At 39.6% G+C, this 17,484-nt stretch overlaps 1 protein-coding gene across 1 annotated transcript; it reads left to right on the top strand.

Annotated features, from left to right (window-relative positions):
* Positions 1 to 774: 774 nt before the first annotated feature.
* On the top strand, positions 775 to 5,087 carry c4h1orf52 (chromosome 4 C1orf52 homolog). The gene is made up of 3 exons (XM_022209486.2): positions 775 to 1,213; positions 2,464 to 2,674; positions 3,280 to 5,087. Exons 1-3 carry the CDS (start codon positions 923 to 925, stop codon positions 3,432 to 3,434), a joined length of 657 nt encoding a protein of 218 aa, XP_022065178.1. The 5' UTR covers positions 775 to 922; the 3' UTR covers positions 3,435 to 5,087.
* Positions 5,088 to 17,484: the final 12,397 nt, after the last annotated feature.

Genomic DNA, 17,484 nt, shown 5'->3' with positions numbered 1-17,484 from the left:
TGCATCAAATTTGGCATGCTCATCAGGACTGGTGAAAAATTTGACATTTTATGGGAGTTGCGCATGTGTGTCGAAAAATGGCTCCATAGCGCCCCCTGCAAAATTGAAAAATGTGCTCATTAGGCTAACTTCCACGATGTTTCATCTACAGCTACAATATTTGGTGGGTATGTGACAAGGACAGGACACACGAATCATTACCATACTTTAAACCCAACAGGATTAATAACTCATCAAGGGTAAGTCCGAGAGACCTCGAATTTGGCCAGTATGTGCAACACACCTTCCTGATGAAAAAATATCAAAAATGCTCCGCAAAAGTCAAAGGGTTTACTTATATTTACATATATTTTGTTTTCCCACTACAGGCAAACAGGCATGATGAATGTATGGCCCTGCTGGGACACAGAGCTGGTCTGTGATCTGCCCCATACGTGCTTCAATCTGCCTGAAATTTTACATGTGTGATCAGAGTCGAGCCCCGATGACATCCACAGGCCGAAATACACTCTCGGTCTCAGCACCACCTGGTGGACATGTGTGGATTCGCCGACCAGCAACGATGTATATGTGATACATGACATATAGGTCAGCTATGAAAAAAGGCCCCCATCTGAGCGGATTCTTCCTCTTTGGGTCTAGGTGTGTCCACTGCTGTTTGCAGCTTTAATTTTATCTTGTTTTGTAACAGTAATACCAGCACATGCCTGCTAGTGTTTTCATCAGTCAGCTGTTTAATCACATGGCTTTGCGACAGTCGCCACGACACTGCTTCCCTGCTTTACGACTGTTTTGGAGGCTGATTCAAAATGGAGTAGCTCTCTTTAACCCGAGTCAGGTTCAGCAGCTGTGCTCTCGTCTTCTGTTCGATTTTTCACTTTAACAGCTTGTTTGTCGTTATAAATTTATTACCTCCTGCAAAATGTCGGAAGAGAAGAAGTCCGGCTCTTTGGGTTTCTTTTCCAGCTACGACGATTTGAGCGACAGCAGCGACTCGGACGAGGAGGGAGAAAGTCGGAAGAAGAAAGCGGAGACAGAAGGTCCGGGCGGCGCAGCTCAGTCCTCCTCACAGGGGACCAAACGAGCCGCTGGAGGGGCTCCTTTACCCAGACCTGACGAGCTGTTCAACTCCGTGTCCAAACCCGCCTTCCTGTATAACCCTCTGAACAAGCAGATAGACTGGGACAGCCTGTCAGTCAAAGCGCCTGAAGAGGTAAAACCTGAAGACGAGCATCACAGCTGCTCACCTCACACACACACACAGACGCACACGGCAGGAAGCGTTAAGGATTTTTTAGAGAGAGTCATCTCAGCATAGTGACACTATTACACTGGATTAGATCATAATGACAAAAGAAACTTTAATCTTGTAACAGATATTGCTCAGAAACGACAGATGACATAAGAAATGCAGTGCCTTCAAGAAGAAAACTAGTAAGATAGAAATACGATGTTACTGAAATAAAATTAGTAAGCTAAAATTCATCAAATTGTTGCAAAGGAAAATGAAATGTTGCACATAATAATAAATTATCATCATCAGTGACATTAGCCACATTATCTAATGTCATTCAATAATGGAATCTGTTTGAAATGTCTGTGGATCACCACTGTTTGGATTTCGGTCATATTGACTGGTTTGGAACAAGAACTACATAATTCTACTAAATTAATCCTGTCCAATAATAATAATAAAAATTTAGAGCTTCAAATCTTTTAAAATGGATCCATCAGTGTTGGTACAGCAACAGCAGGTGAAATGCTCTGCAGTTATATTTCTGTTTGCTCAGAGAAACAGCCACAGGCAACAAATACATTTGATTATCCATCCATCCATTATCTACATAGCGCTTAATCCTCATTAGACTTACAGGGGTGCTGGAGTCTATCTCAGCTGAATCAAGGTGAAGGGAGGGGACATGCTGGACAGGTCGCCAGTCTATCACAGGACTACACATAGAGACAAACAATCACACTCACATTCACACCTATGGACAATGTAGAATCACCAATTAACCTGAGCATGTTTTTGAACTGCGGTTGAAAGCAGGAGAACCCAGAGAAAACCCACGCATGCACCATGCAAACTCCACACAGAAACAGCAGCTGGACAGGAGGTGGAGGTGTATCTGTGAGGCTGATCACTGAGCTGCCCTGTAGAGAGGGAGGAAAGACGGGGTGAAAGTGTTAAAGGAAAGGAAGGACAAGAACTTCAGTGATTCACACATTGTCTACCTTAAATCTTGATGTCCTCACTGATTCATCATCCTAGTGTTACAACACTGTCTGATACCTTGTGATATGGAGACTAGCTGTGACCGATGTATCGTACAAGTCTAAGTCTGTTTTACTCTGTAGGGACCAAAGGAGTTGAACCATCTTTGCTTTTTTGTGGACAGCTTTAGATGTACAATATATCATCCCTTCTTCATTACTCTTAAACTGTTCTCTTATTGCTTGAAGGCTCCCAGAGAATTTAAGCCATGGAAGACGAATGCTGTGCCCCCTCCTGAGAGCTACGCTGCAGAGCCAGAGAAGAAGAAGGGTCCTCCACCAGGAATGGACATGGCAATAAAGTGGTCCAATGTCTACGAGGACAATGGAGAAGACGCACCGCAGGCTTACTCTGGCAACGCCCGCTTCTTACCTGCAGAGGAGCAGCCGTCCGACTCAGGTGGGTCCTGCAGGACAAACACACAAGTTTTCATTGACTTAAATGAACAATGTGACCAAAGTGATGATGTGCGTCACTTTGTACACGATTACCACACCAGTTCTCTGACAATATTACACTATAGTAAGTGGTATTTAAATGCTACCAACATTTTGTATGCGTTTAAACACACACTACATGAAGTACTAGCCAACTAAAACCACAAAGAAGATCAGTTTACTTGCATTTGCGATAAACAAGAAGACTAATCTCGGGATTGACCAATATTCTTCTTACATGTGTTCAAGAAGACTGAGTCAATATTTGTTACTAATATATGTTTGCTCTAAATAAAACAAACATTAAGACAGTGGACATTAAAGCAAAGCAGTTGCATAGATATGAAACCTCAGTTGTGCCACTCCATTGTGTTGGTGAAACATGGATGTTAGCAGCAAAATAGTGACTAAACATGCCAAAAACAACACTTCCATTTGCTCTCCACTTTGCCCCTGCTTGAAAACAAAGGCCATACTGTTATATCTGAACAGTGAACTGTTGAGTTATATAAAACTATTATTTTCCACCCTCCCTCCACCTCCCGAACCCAACCAACCTCCTCTCAGATGAAGAATCTGAGAAACAGTCTCTGTCTGCCAAGAAGCGGCGAGTGGAGACCTTCCAGCAGAAGGAGAAGAGGAAGAGGGACATGGGACAAGCGACCTCTGACAAGAACTTTGTAGAAGAAGAGAAAAGGATCCTCAGGCAAAATGCTGAGTGAGACCCAAGCTGTCTGCAGCCACGAGTTGGTTCATACTTTAAACATCGTATGTCAGCAGAGAACACAGGCGGATGCTGCACACATACAGGGTCTTTTTATCAATGTGTTGACATACTGTGATTAGCAATAGTATTTGTTTTGTGTTCAGATGGATGTACCCACACATGAAAGGCCGTTTTTCTTTGCTGTTGTGTTTAACAAGGCTTTTTTTCCCAGAGGAACCAGACAGAACATTAATAGTCGATGTGCAAAGTTTCCAAGCTGAATTCTGATTCTCATTTATTTCTATTTTGGGACGAGATTTGGTGTTTTGCAATCGGGCGGTTATTTTCACAGTCTTTCTTACCAGTACTCTTCCAAAGATCCGCTGATGAGAGATACTGCTAGGCACAGCTTTACAGCCTGTACAGAGCACTGGCCTTTTTCAGCCAAGCAATCCGATCTAAGACTGTCCATAAGCCATATCCCTTGGACTCCGCAAAGAGGCAGGTAAATACATAGTTTTTGTAACTGACAGGAATGAAGGCCAAAACGAGAGAAGTATTTGACTTCAAATTTGGGTGTATTCATCGACTCAAGCGGTGCATTTTGTTAACAAAAAAAACAGGAATTTTGTTAGAATGCCTTTATTTATGTATGTCCAGTTAAATCAGAACTTCTCATTTATTCTTCAGTGTTGATATCAGGTCTTGCTTTATTATGTAACCGATCAGATAGAGCTGTGGGAGGAATGCTGCTTCAGATCACACAGGGCTCACTACAGATGCAGTGAGGCAGCTGCTTCAGAACCAAAGTACCGCTCCTTAAATTAATGTCTTTGATCAGGAATCACTTAAACAGTAAACAAACTGATATTCATAAATTACGTTTAAATTTAATTAGAATCCTGTAATCTGCAAGGTCAGTAATCAGTTGATCTTAGTTTAATCTGCTGTCAGCAAAAGGTCCGAAGGTTTGGTGAGTTTGCTTTGCCTCCTGTTTGTTTGAATATAATTAACTGAATTAACGGCTGTGGTGGTGTATTTGGTCTGTGCTTGTGTTTTTGTTGTATTATACTAAATACATATCCACCACTGAAATGTTGGCGTGTGTGTGTGTGTGCGCGCGTGTCTTGTGTTGACACTGACTTTCCTTAGAATCTAGAGTAAAAATGGCTGTAAATCTGTTTCAATTGCAATTTAAAAACTGCCTGTTCTTCCAGCCTATGGCCACTAGATGTCGCTCATAAGCTACACTAGAACTCCCTCCATGTTTAGAGTGAAGAATGATGTTGAGCACCCAAATTACAACCAGGGCCCGTGTACATATGTCGTGTTTCTTAAAAAGGAAGTGCTGAACTTCGATTCAGAAGTTTGTCTCGTCTCAGTTCTCTTGAGATACTCGATGCTTACAAACCGTTCAGTCTCGTGTACCTTGTACAGCACAACACTTCACATCGGTGCTGAAATAAACAAAATCAGCTTCCTGTGAGTTTATTATTCCAGATTATTGGAGATTACTGGAACATTGTATTGTTTTATGGACCTTTTATTTCTTCCAGCTAACGTGTTCATTCGATGTAAACAGTTCTATGGAGAAGTTAACCGTCTTGTTTCAGTGGTGTATTACTCACTATGAACCACTTAGGCAATAAAAAGTGTTATTATGGATAAAGTTGTTTTGTCATTCATTTACTTTCATTCTGCAAATGTACTGGTGGAAGGAAATTAGTTTTAAATCATGAACTAAACAGCAAACAGAAAAGCACATCTTAAAATGATTTTAATGATTGTTTTTATCCAGGTAGTAGATTATTCGTTCCCAGTCATTGCAGTAAATACAATGGTTTTCTGAGCATCGAAAAAGTTTCCACTTTGCAACAGTTTAGTGATCAGAGGAATTCCTGGCCTATCTGTCATCACGAGTTGACATGAAATAGTGGTAAATATGCTTCTGATAAAATTCCAGCCTCCAGTTATGTGCCCGGCCTTGTCTGAAATGTGTACCTGGTCCTGCACGACGGCAGCAGCTCGCTGATTTTATCAGCCATATTTACGAACAAATAACTCTTCTCTCCATACTGACTGTATGAGTAACAAGCAGCGAGGTCATATCCATCAGTGTTTTAAGAATTACTCATCTCGTTGTCAGTCTAGTAGCTGGAAATTTCCCAGAAGAGTGTTGCTTTTCACTGTGCTGGAAAACAACAGCTCCAGCTTAGTTTTTGTGTTTTTGTGGTGTTGAGTTGTTGCTGTCTTTGATATCCACAACATTCTTTCCTGCAGCCTCTTTGTGTTTTTTTTAGATCATGTTACCAGAGTGAAGCATTTTTTGGGTCCCACTGGATGTCACACATGGCTGACCTTATCTTCATTTAATAAAGGAGAACATCCCGGTCTTATGTTACGCTTGATACAATCACAGCTTTAGTCAATGAAATCTGAAAGAAGCACGGACAAATTTCACCTCAATAAAACTCAAAATATAAAAGTGTCAAATATAGTTAGAAGGTTTGCGGTCACTTGTGACTTATTAACTAAAATTGCAGGAGATTTCCAAGACCTCTGGGCTGTTTCCCGGTCTACTCAGGGCTATGAGAAGTGTCAGTCACAGCAGCCTTTTATCATTCTGACAAACAGACTGGAAGGTCAAGCCCTCATTGATGCCCATTGATTTTTTTCAGGGACCTTTGCTGAGCTGCCTGCCAGCAGCTGCTACTACCTGACTTATGACAGTTTCACACAGTCAGCACAATGTCGCAGCTTGTATGTAAATTTAGTTGTGGCTGCCAGTCTAGTGCTGCAGGGCACCCAGAGTCAATATGAGTACTTTGTCTCCCCTTTTTTGAATTCTAAAAACATGTATGGTTTGCATGCAAGCCAACACTGTCAGTAATATCATCATTTAGATTATTCTGTTAGTATGCTGTAACTGGTCAATTAGCACTAAAACGACGTACAACTGAGGAATAAGAATAGCTGTTATGCCATACAAAGTGCTGGAGAAAATTGATATTTTTACCTGGTGATGGGGCTAATAAAAGGTCTGGCCACTACCAACATCAGTTGAATGTATCATTTACAGGTCTTGAATATCTGTAGTAAATTTCCAAGCAATCCAACTATTAGTTGTGAAGAGATCGCATTTACAAGTAAAAACATCAGCCAAATAGCATTCATGGAAAAAAATCCAAGGATCATTGAAGTCAGTGGGATTTATCATCTAGGAAATATGAATATCTTTGAAGAACTCATGTCAATCCATCTAATAGTTGGTGAGATATTTCAGTATGAACCAAAGTGATAGATGTACTGACTTTTCTATACAGAATAATGGCACGAAGGATTTAGATTAGATAAGAGATTTTACAGTGCAATCTTGGTGACATTTTTTCTTGTGGAGCAACTGTAAAACCATAGAAGAATCACAGTGCACTGGTTAAAAAAAAGGATAAAACGATGAGCAACATACACTGGAAAAATGCCTCTCTCAGAGCAAGAAACAAAAACTTTTTTCAAGGAACATTTACCTTGAAATAAGTGAAAATATCTGCCAATAGAATAAGTGAAAAATGGCTTGGTAAGATTTCTTGAAATAAGATGTGATATTTAGAATATTGAGATCTTAAAATTGGCTGAGAAAACTTATTTTAAGCTAAATTTTTACCAGGATTGTAAAGCTTAGGTGTCTTAAAACAAGCCAGACAGGCTTAAAATTAGTTTTTCATTCAAAAATGTAACCTCCTAATTTGAGATGTATTAAACTTGCTTTGAGTTCTCTTGTAAAATACAACTCAAAACAAGAAAATTTCAAGATTGTTTGACTCACAAGACATTTATTTTTTGTATTTATTTATTTAGATGCATGTCTGAGAACAATCCTCCATCTTGCTGAAATTTTGCTTGTTAAATTTATTTTAAATCAAGTGGGGAAGAGACCATTTTGACTAAAAAATAAGACAAACAGACTTGGTAAGATTTTGAGTTTTTGCAGTGTATAGTGCTAGAATAGACTAGTAAAAACAGTAAGATGGGTAATAAAATGAAGTAAGCAAGTTAGTACAGAGAATTCATTTGCTACATCAGAATATGTCGATTCTAAAGGGTCCGTTAAATTTCACGAAATTGGATACTGGTTCCATGCAACTGACACCTCCAAACCTAAAAAAATGAAAGCCAGCATGGAAGTGCAGTTCCACAAATGTCCACTTGAGGCCTGCTTCAAAAGTAAGTCAGTCCCTACGGAGCCCCACGTTAACATGTTCAACTTCAAAGCAGAAATGACAATCTGTTACAACCTGGTACAATATTCTGTGTTGGCCTCTAAAGCTAATGTCCCTGTTAATGACAACTAGGCAGGGGTGAATTTTTCTGTAACTCCTTGTTTAAATGATATTAAAGCTTATAGTTATAGGGCCTGGCTGCTTTGAGTGACAGGTGGGTACTGTTATGGGACAGTCCACGGCCCAGAGATGTTTGAATGACCCGACTTAGCTCCACTTCTGCTCCACCTGTTTACTCATTTTTAGATTAGCTTGGGAGCTAAGAGGAGTCAGACACTGCCAAGATGGTGACGGCCACCACACTGCTCTTCAGGAAACCAGCGGATGATGATGTCACTGAGGGTTTCAGTCGCCAACTGTACTATTCAGTCTGTGGTTCCAGGTGTCAACACACTACACTGACCTCCTCTAAAACCTTCCCTCAACGCTTGGATGTTTCCCTTGCAGGCAAGACAGTTGGCTTTTTCACACACGCAATTCTGGACCGATCGTTGTGAAACAGATGTTGAGCACAAGAAGACCTCTTCTGGAGCAGGGAACCAACAGATCCTCTGTCATTTGTGCTTTCGATTATAAGATCATGATTTCACAGAATTATTATTGATTCCATGCTTTGTGTCATTGAAATCTTTTTATGAAGAACATACAGAAGGATTCAGAGCAGGCATGGGCCTTTTATAAACCCGAGGTCCTCTCCTGGGTGGTCTCACGACTGGAGCGCAGGGTGGAATTTTTCCAAACGACATGGTCAGATGGTAACTTAATATCTGTAATTTACAGTAACGCTGTGGTATCGGACCACTGATTGCAGCTGAATATTTCCAAAAATTCCCCTCTTGTTTGAAGCTGACATAACAGTTCCATTCCTCTATACCACCCAAGACCATCTGTAAAGTGTCATCAGATCTTCAGAAAAAATGACAAAATAACGCTCATAGCTGCACACTGTGATATAGGAAGAGGAATGATAAATGGCAGGACGTTTATAGGTCTGCTTGTAGCAGTGGAAACTTTTAAGGGCTGTTACATAAGCTGAGAACATTTGATGGATAAAAACCACAGAAATGTCAGCAAGACAGAATATCAAATGTTGATGATGTTCATTTTAAACTATTTTAAACTCACTGGATTCACTAAAAATGCGTCACCACAAATCTGACGACAAAGCTGTTCTTGTAAGTCATGGATAGTTGATTTTGTGCCACAGAGAACAGGGAATGTGTTATGGTACAGTCAAAGGATTAACACTGGTCAAATGAATGAAGTCATGCAGTAAAACAAATGTTTGTAGGTATTTTTCAGTTGTTTAATAGCTTTCAGCGAACTGATTTACTTTGAAGTTCCTCTCTGGATATCAATTTACCCATTACAAAGTCATTTCTGTGTGTCAAAGTTACAGATTTGGAGACATTTTCCATAAAATAGTCCCATCCTGCCTTATGATGTCTGAAATGTAACTTTTAGATCTGCCCTGGATTTGCATCCCCCTCTGCCACACAAAGAACCTCAAGCACACCAGCTCACCCACGGCTCTGTTCAAATACTGCAAAACTACTCTACACTAGATAATGGAGTAATCCAACCAAACATGTTCGAACTTAAAACTAATTCTGAAGAAAAACAAAGATAGTCCCACTCTGCAAGTTAGCAAGATTGATTACCACAGTTTGCTATGAATCTGTGTTTTTGAGACTGTCATCAGTGCGCTGCTGTTTCAAGGTCATTGACTCTGCAATGGTTGTTTATTTCACTCATAATGTGTCATCCAGTATAAAAAAATCAACCATAACATAGCGTTCAAAAGTTTGGGGTCACTTAGAAATGTCCTTATTTTTGAAGAAAAGCATTGTTTTTTATCAATAAATTAATCATAAATGAATGTAGTAAATGACTATTCTAGCTGGAACTGGCCTGATTTTTAATAGAATATTCTACATAGGGGTACAAAGGAACATTTCCAGCAACCATCACTCCTGTGTTTTAATGCTACATTGTGTTAGCTGATGGTGTTGAAAGGCTAATCGGTGATTAGAAAACCTTGTGCAATTATGTTAGCGCATGAAAAAAAGTGTGAGTTTTTCATGGAAAACATAATTCCCCTGGATGACCTCAAACTTTTAAAACAGCAGTGTAGGTTAAAAGGTAAAAAAAAAAAAAAAAAACTTTAATTCCACCAAAGGGGATCTATAAGATATTGAAAACTGTCTTGAGACTGAATTTCAAACCTACAAGTGAGATTTTACAAGTACACCAGTGTGAATATGGCAACATGGACTTGATGCTCAGAGGGAGGAATGCACATCCACAAGCTGTCAGACGACAGAGAACAGTAGCAAGAGACAAGAAGTCTGACCTCTTGTCACAATAAACATTTCAGAGGCTGGTCTCTTGATAACGCAGACACAAAGAACAGCTCAGGCTCTCGGTGTGTGTGCGTGTCCTAAATCAACTGGTTGGTGATCAGCTGACCTGATGGCTGGTCAGAAATGGAGGATCTGTGGGAATTTTGCCATCATGTCTGTCATCCTGTGGTTTACCCAGTGTGAGCAATGTGAAGGGCCATAGAGGAGATCCTGTGAGATCTTCCAGTATTTTTAGCTTGTCAGTGGAGATGTGTGGGTGTAACCGCAAACTAATAATGCATAATGCATGTATTTATGTGCTTTAAACGTCAGTTCTGTTTATTTATTCATATTATGCTTGTTTGCCTTCTGAAAATTGGAACCAGCACTCCTACTGGTCTATGATGAACCGGATTCATAAATAATAAAACAGTCATTAGATGCAACTCAGTTCCATTGCATTTATCTCCTATTACAATGGTTAGTGTGGATCACTGTCCTTTCTGGCATCACTTGACCATAAAATATTTAAATTATTGAGCGGTTGTTCCTCTATTTACTGCTACTTGCTAAGATGAATTCACTTGGATTCTTGGTGGCTACAGCAATGAAAGCAGCACAGTGAGCACAGAAGGGAGTTTCAACATCATCCAAAAGCCATGCACTGGATGAAATATTATTTTTCCTGATTTAGACTGCTGAATTTTAACTTTGATGAATCACTGTGTGCACCTCTAAGTCCAGATGCTGCAACCCTAATACGGCCCTTTTTTGGTTATTTATTTTTTGCCTGTGCACCTTGTAAAGCAACATGAAAACTAAACCCCAGTATTTTATGTTCTGTTCAAACTGAATATATAAGGTTAATATCTCCGCTATCTTAGGCAGGTTTATGTAAAGTGAGATAAGAGTTTATCTTGGAGTATATGAGGAGATACTGAATGCTTATGTTTACAGCAATCAGTTCACTGACGCCTGGTTTTATGATAGCCTGTTAATATGCGGAGGTTGCATAGTTTTATAATGTTGCCCTTAGCCTGATTACACCGATAAAACAAAACACTTCTCTGAATGTGTTCCATGTTTCTAGTTTTTAAACTTGATACCATTCATATGTCAAGTTATATCCAGCAGCCTGTTAGCTTAGCTTAGCATAAAGACACTCTGGCTCTACACAAAGATGATAAAATGAGTTTAACGGCACATTTAATGCTCACAAATGATCACATTATACTCTTCTCTGTTTAATTCACAGTGTGAAGGCACATGCAGAGTTTTATGTAAAACAACACTTCAGTGTTTTTATGGGTGTTTTGTGGGTCAGAGTAAGTTTTTTGGCTCCAGTCTCCAAGTAGTTATTGGTCTTGCAAATACTGAATTATCCCTTTAATTAAACAGTTTTTATTGTAATATTGACTGACACATTTATCCTGAACTCTCTTATAGAAGAGTTTCAGCTGCTGATTGTTGCTTAAATGGCTTTTTTACTCTGACAAAGCACTAACTTTTGGGTGTAAATCTCACCATAAACTGTATGGAGGTGGGGAAAATGTAAAGATTTTTTGACAGCAAAGATATAATAAAGCTTCCACAAATGGTTCGAAACCTAATTTACGTGTCCACAACTTTAACGAGGCACAATAAGAATTCCTTTTTCTTTCAGTAATAAAATATAAGTGAATGGCTATGACAATAATGTGACTATGGAACGTAAAGCTGCAGGCTCTTGGCAATGCTCCTCTGACGGGGATCATCCAGCCTAATTTATACCCTGAGAAAGGCTTGTGTCCAAGGGTATAAATTTAGTTGCGGTGTGCTGTGAAAAAGAGGGGAAGGCCCATAAACTGGCCGGGACAGAGGGAGAGAGCCAGGGACACAGAGAGAGGGAACAATGGGCCGCCATCAGGAGGAGAGCCCCAACAGCTGCACAGCCCCAAATCCTAACACACACCCACATGCACATATACACGCTCATTCCTTTTATTTTCCTCTCTCTCTCACACACACTCTCTCTTCCTTGTACGCTCTCCGGCCAGGCCGTCTGAAAAGAGGCCAGCTAAGCAGATGTTCTGCTGCTGCCTTCACAAAGGGCGCAAGTGACTGACGGAGGAGGAAAAAAGAAAAGCAGAAAAGGGAGACAAACTTTCTCCATTTCTTCTGTCACTGTTGAGTCAGCATGCTGAGCAACCCATGATGTGTGCTTATTTTGTGCTAATTTAAGTCTTTGTTAATTCATTTCATGATATTTCATTGATAGTAGATGGCAGAAGTCTGGTGAGGAGTGTTCGTGATTGCGGCTTCTGTGGTTTTCTTATGTCATCGATTTCAATGAAAGAATAGATCTGTGTCCATTGACAGTCTGTTTAGGGAGGTGAAATCATGTCTGACACAAGCTGCACATTGCACACAGTAAAACATCATAATGGAATTCAGTCTAATCATCTTTTCTCATTTATTTGATGCAAATATAAATGTTTACCCAATTTCTAGTTCGTGCGACGTAACATTTCTTATTTTGAAATTTGAATGAATTAGCTGCTGAGAGTTCACTCAACTTATTAGTTTTGCATAGACACAGACTTCCCAGGAAGCGTTGTTAAAGAGATAAACTCCTCAGAGACTCTAGTTTGTTTATGTTTTGAAAAACCAGAAACCTGCTGTGAAATTTAATAATTTAAATTCATTTCATTTGTCAAATAAAGTTTCAGTTGATTCTGTTCACAATAATTTAAAGCATTCTAACTGTGACAAAGGTTGCTGACTGGTTTAAAAAAAACAGAAAGAAAGAAAGGAAGAAAATCCTGAACAACTGAGGCTATAAGTTCTTTGTGTTAAATGAGAAAAACACATCTGTCTTAACCCTCATCAAGCGGACCCCAGGGATATATGACTTGCCATATTTTGCGACCCTAGTGAGGATAAAGCGGTGTTTAGAGAATGGATGGATAATTTAAACTTTGAAGCTAAATGAACTTACAATAATTCACAGTGTTGTTTCTGCAAAGTGCAACTCAAACATTAGGAAATCCTAAATTTGTTGAGTCCTATTTCCAGCTGTGCACATTTACTGCACTTTTGGTGCCTGACTGTTTGCGGCAGCAGAGATGTATATGGAAGTGGTTTTCAACAAATTACAGTTCGTGTTCATGAAAATGAAGGAGGTTGCCACGCAGTGCAGCAGTGTGGCTCACTGATGAGGTTTTAATAGTTTGTGGACAACGGCTGAGTTCTGTGGCGCAGTAACATAACTAGTGCCAGAGCCCTGGATCAGCCCCGGCAGTGTGTGTCTAGTGTATTACCAGATTATTGTCACTGATGCATCACAGTGTAAGCAGTGTTTTGATTTTGCAGATGGATCAGTGACAGCTGACCTCGTCTGTTTCTACGATGTCTCACAGTTTAGTAAAAAATAGGGCATCATATTTCATTAGCTGATTTTGTGCGTATTAAGTTTTACTTGCAGTGTACCAAGTAAGCAAAGGTGAAACAATAATCTGTGTAATTATTCAGTTATTTAATAGATAAATAACCAACAACTGTTATTAACTGATTAGTTGTCTAATTATGATAGAACTTTATTTGTCTTGCACCTTTCAGAAACAACAATACAAACTATCAAAATATGTTAAAATAAAAAGAAAAAGCATTGAGCAGAGCACAGTACTCTCTCAAGGCTGTTCAGTCCTTGTGTGATTTCTGACAGATAAGTCCCAATAAGTCCACTGGATTTATAATGGGATCACAATCATGTTATTGTCAGCAAAAATTTTATCAGGTTGTCCTTGTGTCATTTCTGACCTTTCCTGAAAATTTCATCCAAATCCGTGAGTCCGTTTTTGAGCAATGTTGCTAACAGGTAAACAGACAGACAGACAAGCCTACGCCGATTGCCACACAACTTCACCGCATTCCTTGGCAGAGTGATAAATACAACTTAGCATGTAACAAAATAAGATAATTTAAATAAATACAACAATCAGAATTTGTTAGGAGAAACATTCAATCAAATAAAAAAGATTTATTTCCAGATGACACTGAGAGTCCAACAGAGAGCTCCAGTTCAGCTGAGGGGACCACACAGCAAAGTCACCTTCATGATCTCAAACAAGCATGATCAGGCCCACAGAGAATGGGTAGATTGCAGATAAAAGCAGGAGCCAGACCATTCAAGGATTTAAAAACAAATGATAAAATCTTCAAATCATGGAAATCAAGTGAGCTGCATCAAGGATGGGTCCAATGTCTCTTAACACTCGTTGAAAGCCTGGCCACAGCGTTTCATCTGCTGCCACCAGAGTTAGAATACAAAGTGTTGTTGTCTGTGTGTTGTTGTCCATGATGGTGAATTTAAGATGTTTGGGTTGTGGACTATTGCACAAAATAAGGAAATTATTCAAACTGAGAAATGTTGATGGATGCCGTAGCATTAGAGGGATCTCTCACGATTTCCTGCATTCTTAGGAATTTTTATGCACTAGTTTCTGCATCAGTTTATGGTGGGAGCATATTCTGCTATGTAAAGAAAAAATCACAAGATGTAGGACTAATGCACATGTTCTAGTAATAATAATAAGGGTTTGTCTCCCTTGTGTTGCCATTCTGTATCATACTATCGGTATGCTTATGGCTGCAGGGGCTAAGACATCACAAGACAAAATCACATCTCAAAAGTATGCAAGCTATGCTCATATGAAACTCTCAAAAAAAAAAAGACTGCCCATGCCTGCAGTGAGTGCGCTGAACAACTGCAGCGCTTCTGTAAAACTCAAAGGTTTGCATCCTTCCCTGTGCATACAGCCTCTTAACCCAAACACCTCCTCTCTCCCCCTGCTTTCCCTTTCCTCTCTTTCACACACAAACACACACTGACGCAGCCTGCAGGTTTTGACCTGTGAATAACTGCCCAGACAGGGTCTAGTCAGTCAGTCAGTCGGGGAGGGCAGGCCGTGGCGTCAGGGCCTACGCAGCTCCTGCAGGGCAATAACAGATGCTTATCATGTTTACTGACGGTAGTGGCGGCGGCGGTGCTAGTGGTGGTGGGGGTGAATGTGGGACGTTGGGGCCCTGTCGATGAATGGCTCTGACAATGAATGCCCTCAATCATAGGTAGGTACCTTAGAAAACAGAGGCATAGTTATAATGGATTCAGTCAGCAGTGTGTGTGTGTGTGTGTGTGTGTGTGAGTATATAAGCATAATAAGCATATGTGTGACTCTTAAAGGCAGAAGTATCAGAGCGCATGTGCACTCATACACCCACTGCAGCTTTTCAGCAGCTCATCCTCTTGCAACATTCCAAGTAGAGGCAACAGCAAACAAATGGCTTAAGGTTCAAGTGAAGTATGTTCATTCCTTTCTACGCCAGCTTGGACGCTGCTAAGCCTCAGGCTGTGCTGCGAGCAGGGGACAGGGGTTAGATGCAGGTCAAAGAGGAGAGGATACTCAAGATACACTTCAGATAAAAGTGTCAGTCTAATAATCGGCGGCGATCCATCACGAGCAGGCCGTGCGTTGGGTTGGTGCTGTCGTCGGGGAGGATGAAAATAGCCTTTATGTGTGCGTAATAATGAAGATGAACCTTTTAAAAGACAAACTCCTCATCATGACACACGCAACCCTGCTCATTTGTAAAGAGCAAACGATGATTTAGAGTGCAGAGCTTATCGCCATTCTCCTTATTGTAGCTTTGCTGAGAGTAACATTTTTCTTCTTTGTCTGTCTCCAGCACATTTTTTTTCCCCTGAGATGAGACTTGCTTCCCTGCTGTTTGCTGAAATGCCTTCACAGCTACCAGTGAAGGTGGTAATTTGAAGTCCTGGCTCACTGCTCTGCAACCGAATTTAATTCACATTTCGGGGACAAATATGTGATGAATTTCAATGGAGCTGTGTTTCACATACCATCACCAGAGCTCAACTTAAAGCTTCACTGCACGTGTGAGGCTTAAAAGATTACAATTATACACATGCAGTAGTAAAAAAAAAAGAGGCATGTATCGACATTCCTAAGAAGCCTTCACTCTTGATATGAACAACGTACATTAAGCACATTTTGAGTGCTTATACTTATATTTCAACATTTCAGAGGGAAATTTTGTGGTTGTTGCTGCACTGTTAGGCTACATTTAAGATTTTCTGTCATAAAATGCAAATTTCCAACAAAAATACCTAAAAGTAAAATGTTGAGATGTGGCCTTACAGAATATTATGCTTCTTACTGCATCTGTTAAAAACAGAAGCAAGGTTTTGAATATGAAATGTCTAAACTGTGAAAAATTGAGTATTTATTGTTGTATTAAGACTTTTACGTACGTAAAACAGTCTTTTTCAACTAGTTGAGATAACGTCATGTGTGGTTGCACCTTACGTCCCCTCTATTTAGCATTTATGGGCAATATATGAACATTTATTAGCCTAAATGTGTTATAACACACTAGTTTGATACAGTTAGAATGACACTCTTAGTGCTTATCATTGTGTAATATTTAGTCACACACCATATGTTGTAAGTACATGTGTTTAGCTACTATGACTTCTCCTTGGCTTTCTAATAAAGCTTTGCAAACTTTTAAAAAGTTTCTAACAAATGGCTTTATTAATGGCTAATTAATAAATAACTGAAGTTTCAAAAAGGAGCAACTCATCAGAACAATTTTTTAGGTTGCCAGGTTGTGACTGATGCTGTCATCCTCCATCTTTCTAATGTCTTTGAAGTCACAGTTGCATCGAAATGTCTTAGAGAAAGTAGAAAATTCATAACATTTGTATCTGCCAGAATTGGCAACTTAACTCGGAATAATAAATCGATTACCAGAAATAGACTTAATAAACAGCAGGTGAATGTGCTGGTTGGATGGAAAGTAATCTACAACTATTTTATTGTAGTAGTAGTCTTTTTTTTAAAAGCACAAATGCTGAACATTCCAAAATACTTCAAAACTCTTAGTTGTGAGGATTTCGTGCTTTTTATGTGGATTTTTTTTTTTGACAAAACAGTCAGCTTGAAGAACTTGCATGGTCTTTTTCATTTTTCCTGGCATCCAGAGCCTCACAAACCCTCTACAAAGTAGGAAAATTAATACATAAATAGAAATAAAGTTGTTAAGCACTAATAAATCCATGAGTTAAAACATAATAATGCTTTATAAGGATGTCCTCAGGGGAAGCACTTCTTTGTTTTAATGTGATATAACAAAATGAAATTCATTACTTTATATTAAAAGAAAGTGCAGTGTTGTTGTTCTTACTAAGTTACCAAACAAGCTCTATCAGACATGGAGAAGCTTTCATTCAATTTTCTCTGCATAATTTATGTTCAAAGTCCCTGAACTTTGAGCCAACAAACTATTCCAAATATCTGAGCTGCAGACATGAGGGCAGGGTGAGGTGAGGCGCTAGAGAGAAGGGAAGAGAGGGAGAGAAAGGAGGGAGGCAGGGTGAGAGTGTGGA

This window comes from Acanthochromis polyacanthus, chromosome 4 (genome assembly GCF_021347895.1).
Source record: "Acanthochromis polyacanthus isolate Apoly-LR-REF ecotype Palm Island chromosome 4, KAUST_Apoly_ChrSc, whole genome shotgun sequence".
Taxonomy (NCBI): domain Eukaryota; kingdom Metazoa; phylum Chordata; class Actinopteri; family Pomacentridae; genus Acanthochromis; species Acanthochromis polyacanthus.
Note: the sequence above shows the minus strand (reverse complement) of the source record. Positions and strands in the feature narration are given on the sequence as shown.

What these genes read in the sequence shown, in the direction of transcription:
- c4h1orf52 (XM_022209486.2), top strand. Translation starts at nt 923, where the DNA reads ATGTCGGAAGAGAAGAAGTCCGGCTCTTTGGGTTTCTTTTCCAGCTAC. An exon ending in CAGTCAAAGCGCCTGAAGAG is followed by an intron (nt 1,214 to 2,463) that starts GTAAAACCTGAA and finishes TATTGCTTGAAG; the next exon opens with GCTCCCAGAGAATTTAAGCC. An exon ending in GGAGCAGCCGTCCGACTCAG is followed by an intron (nt 2,675 to 3,279) that starts GTGGGTCCTGCA and finishes ACCTCCTCTCAG; the next exon opens with ATGAAGAATCTGAGAAACAG.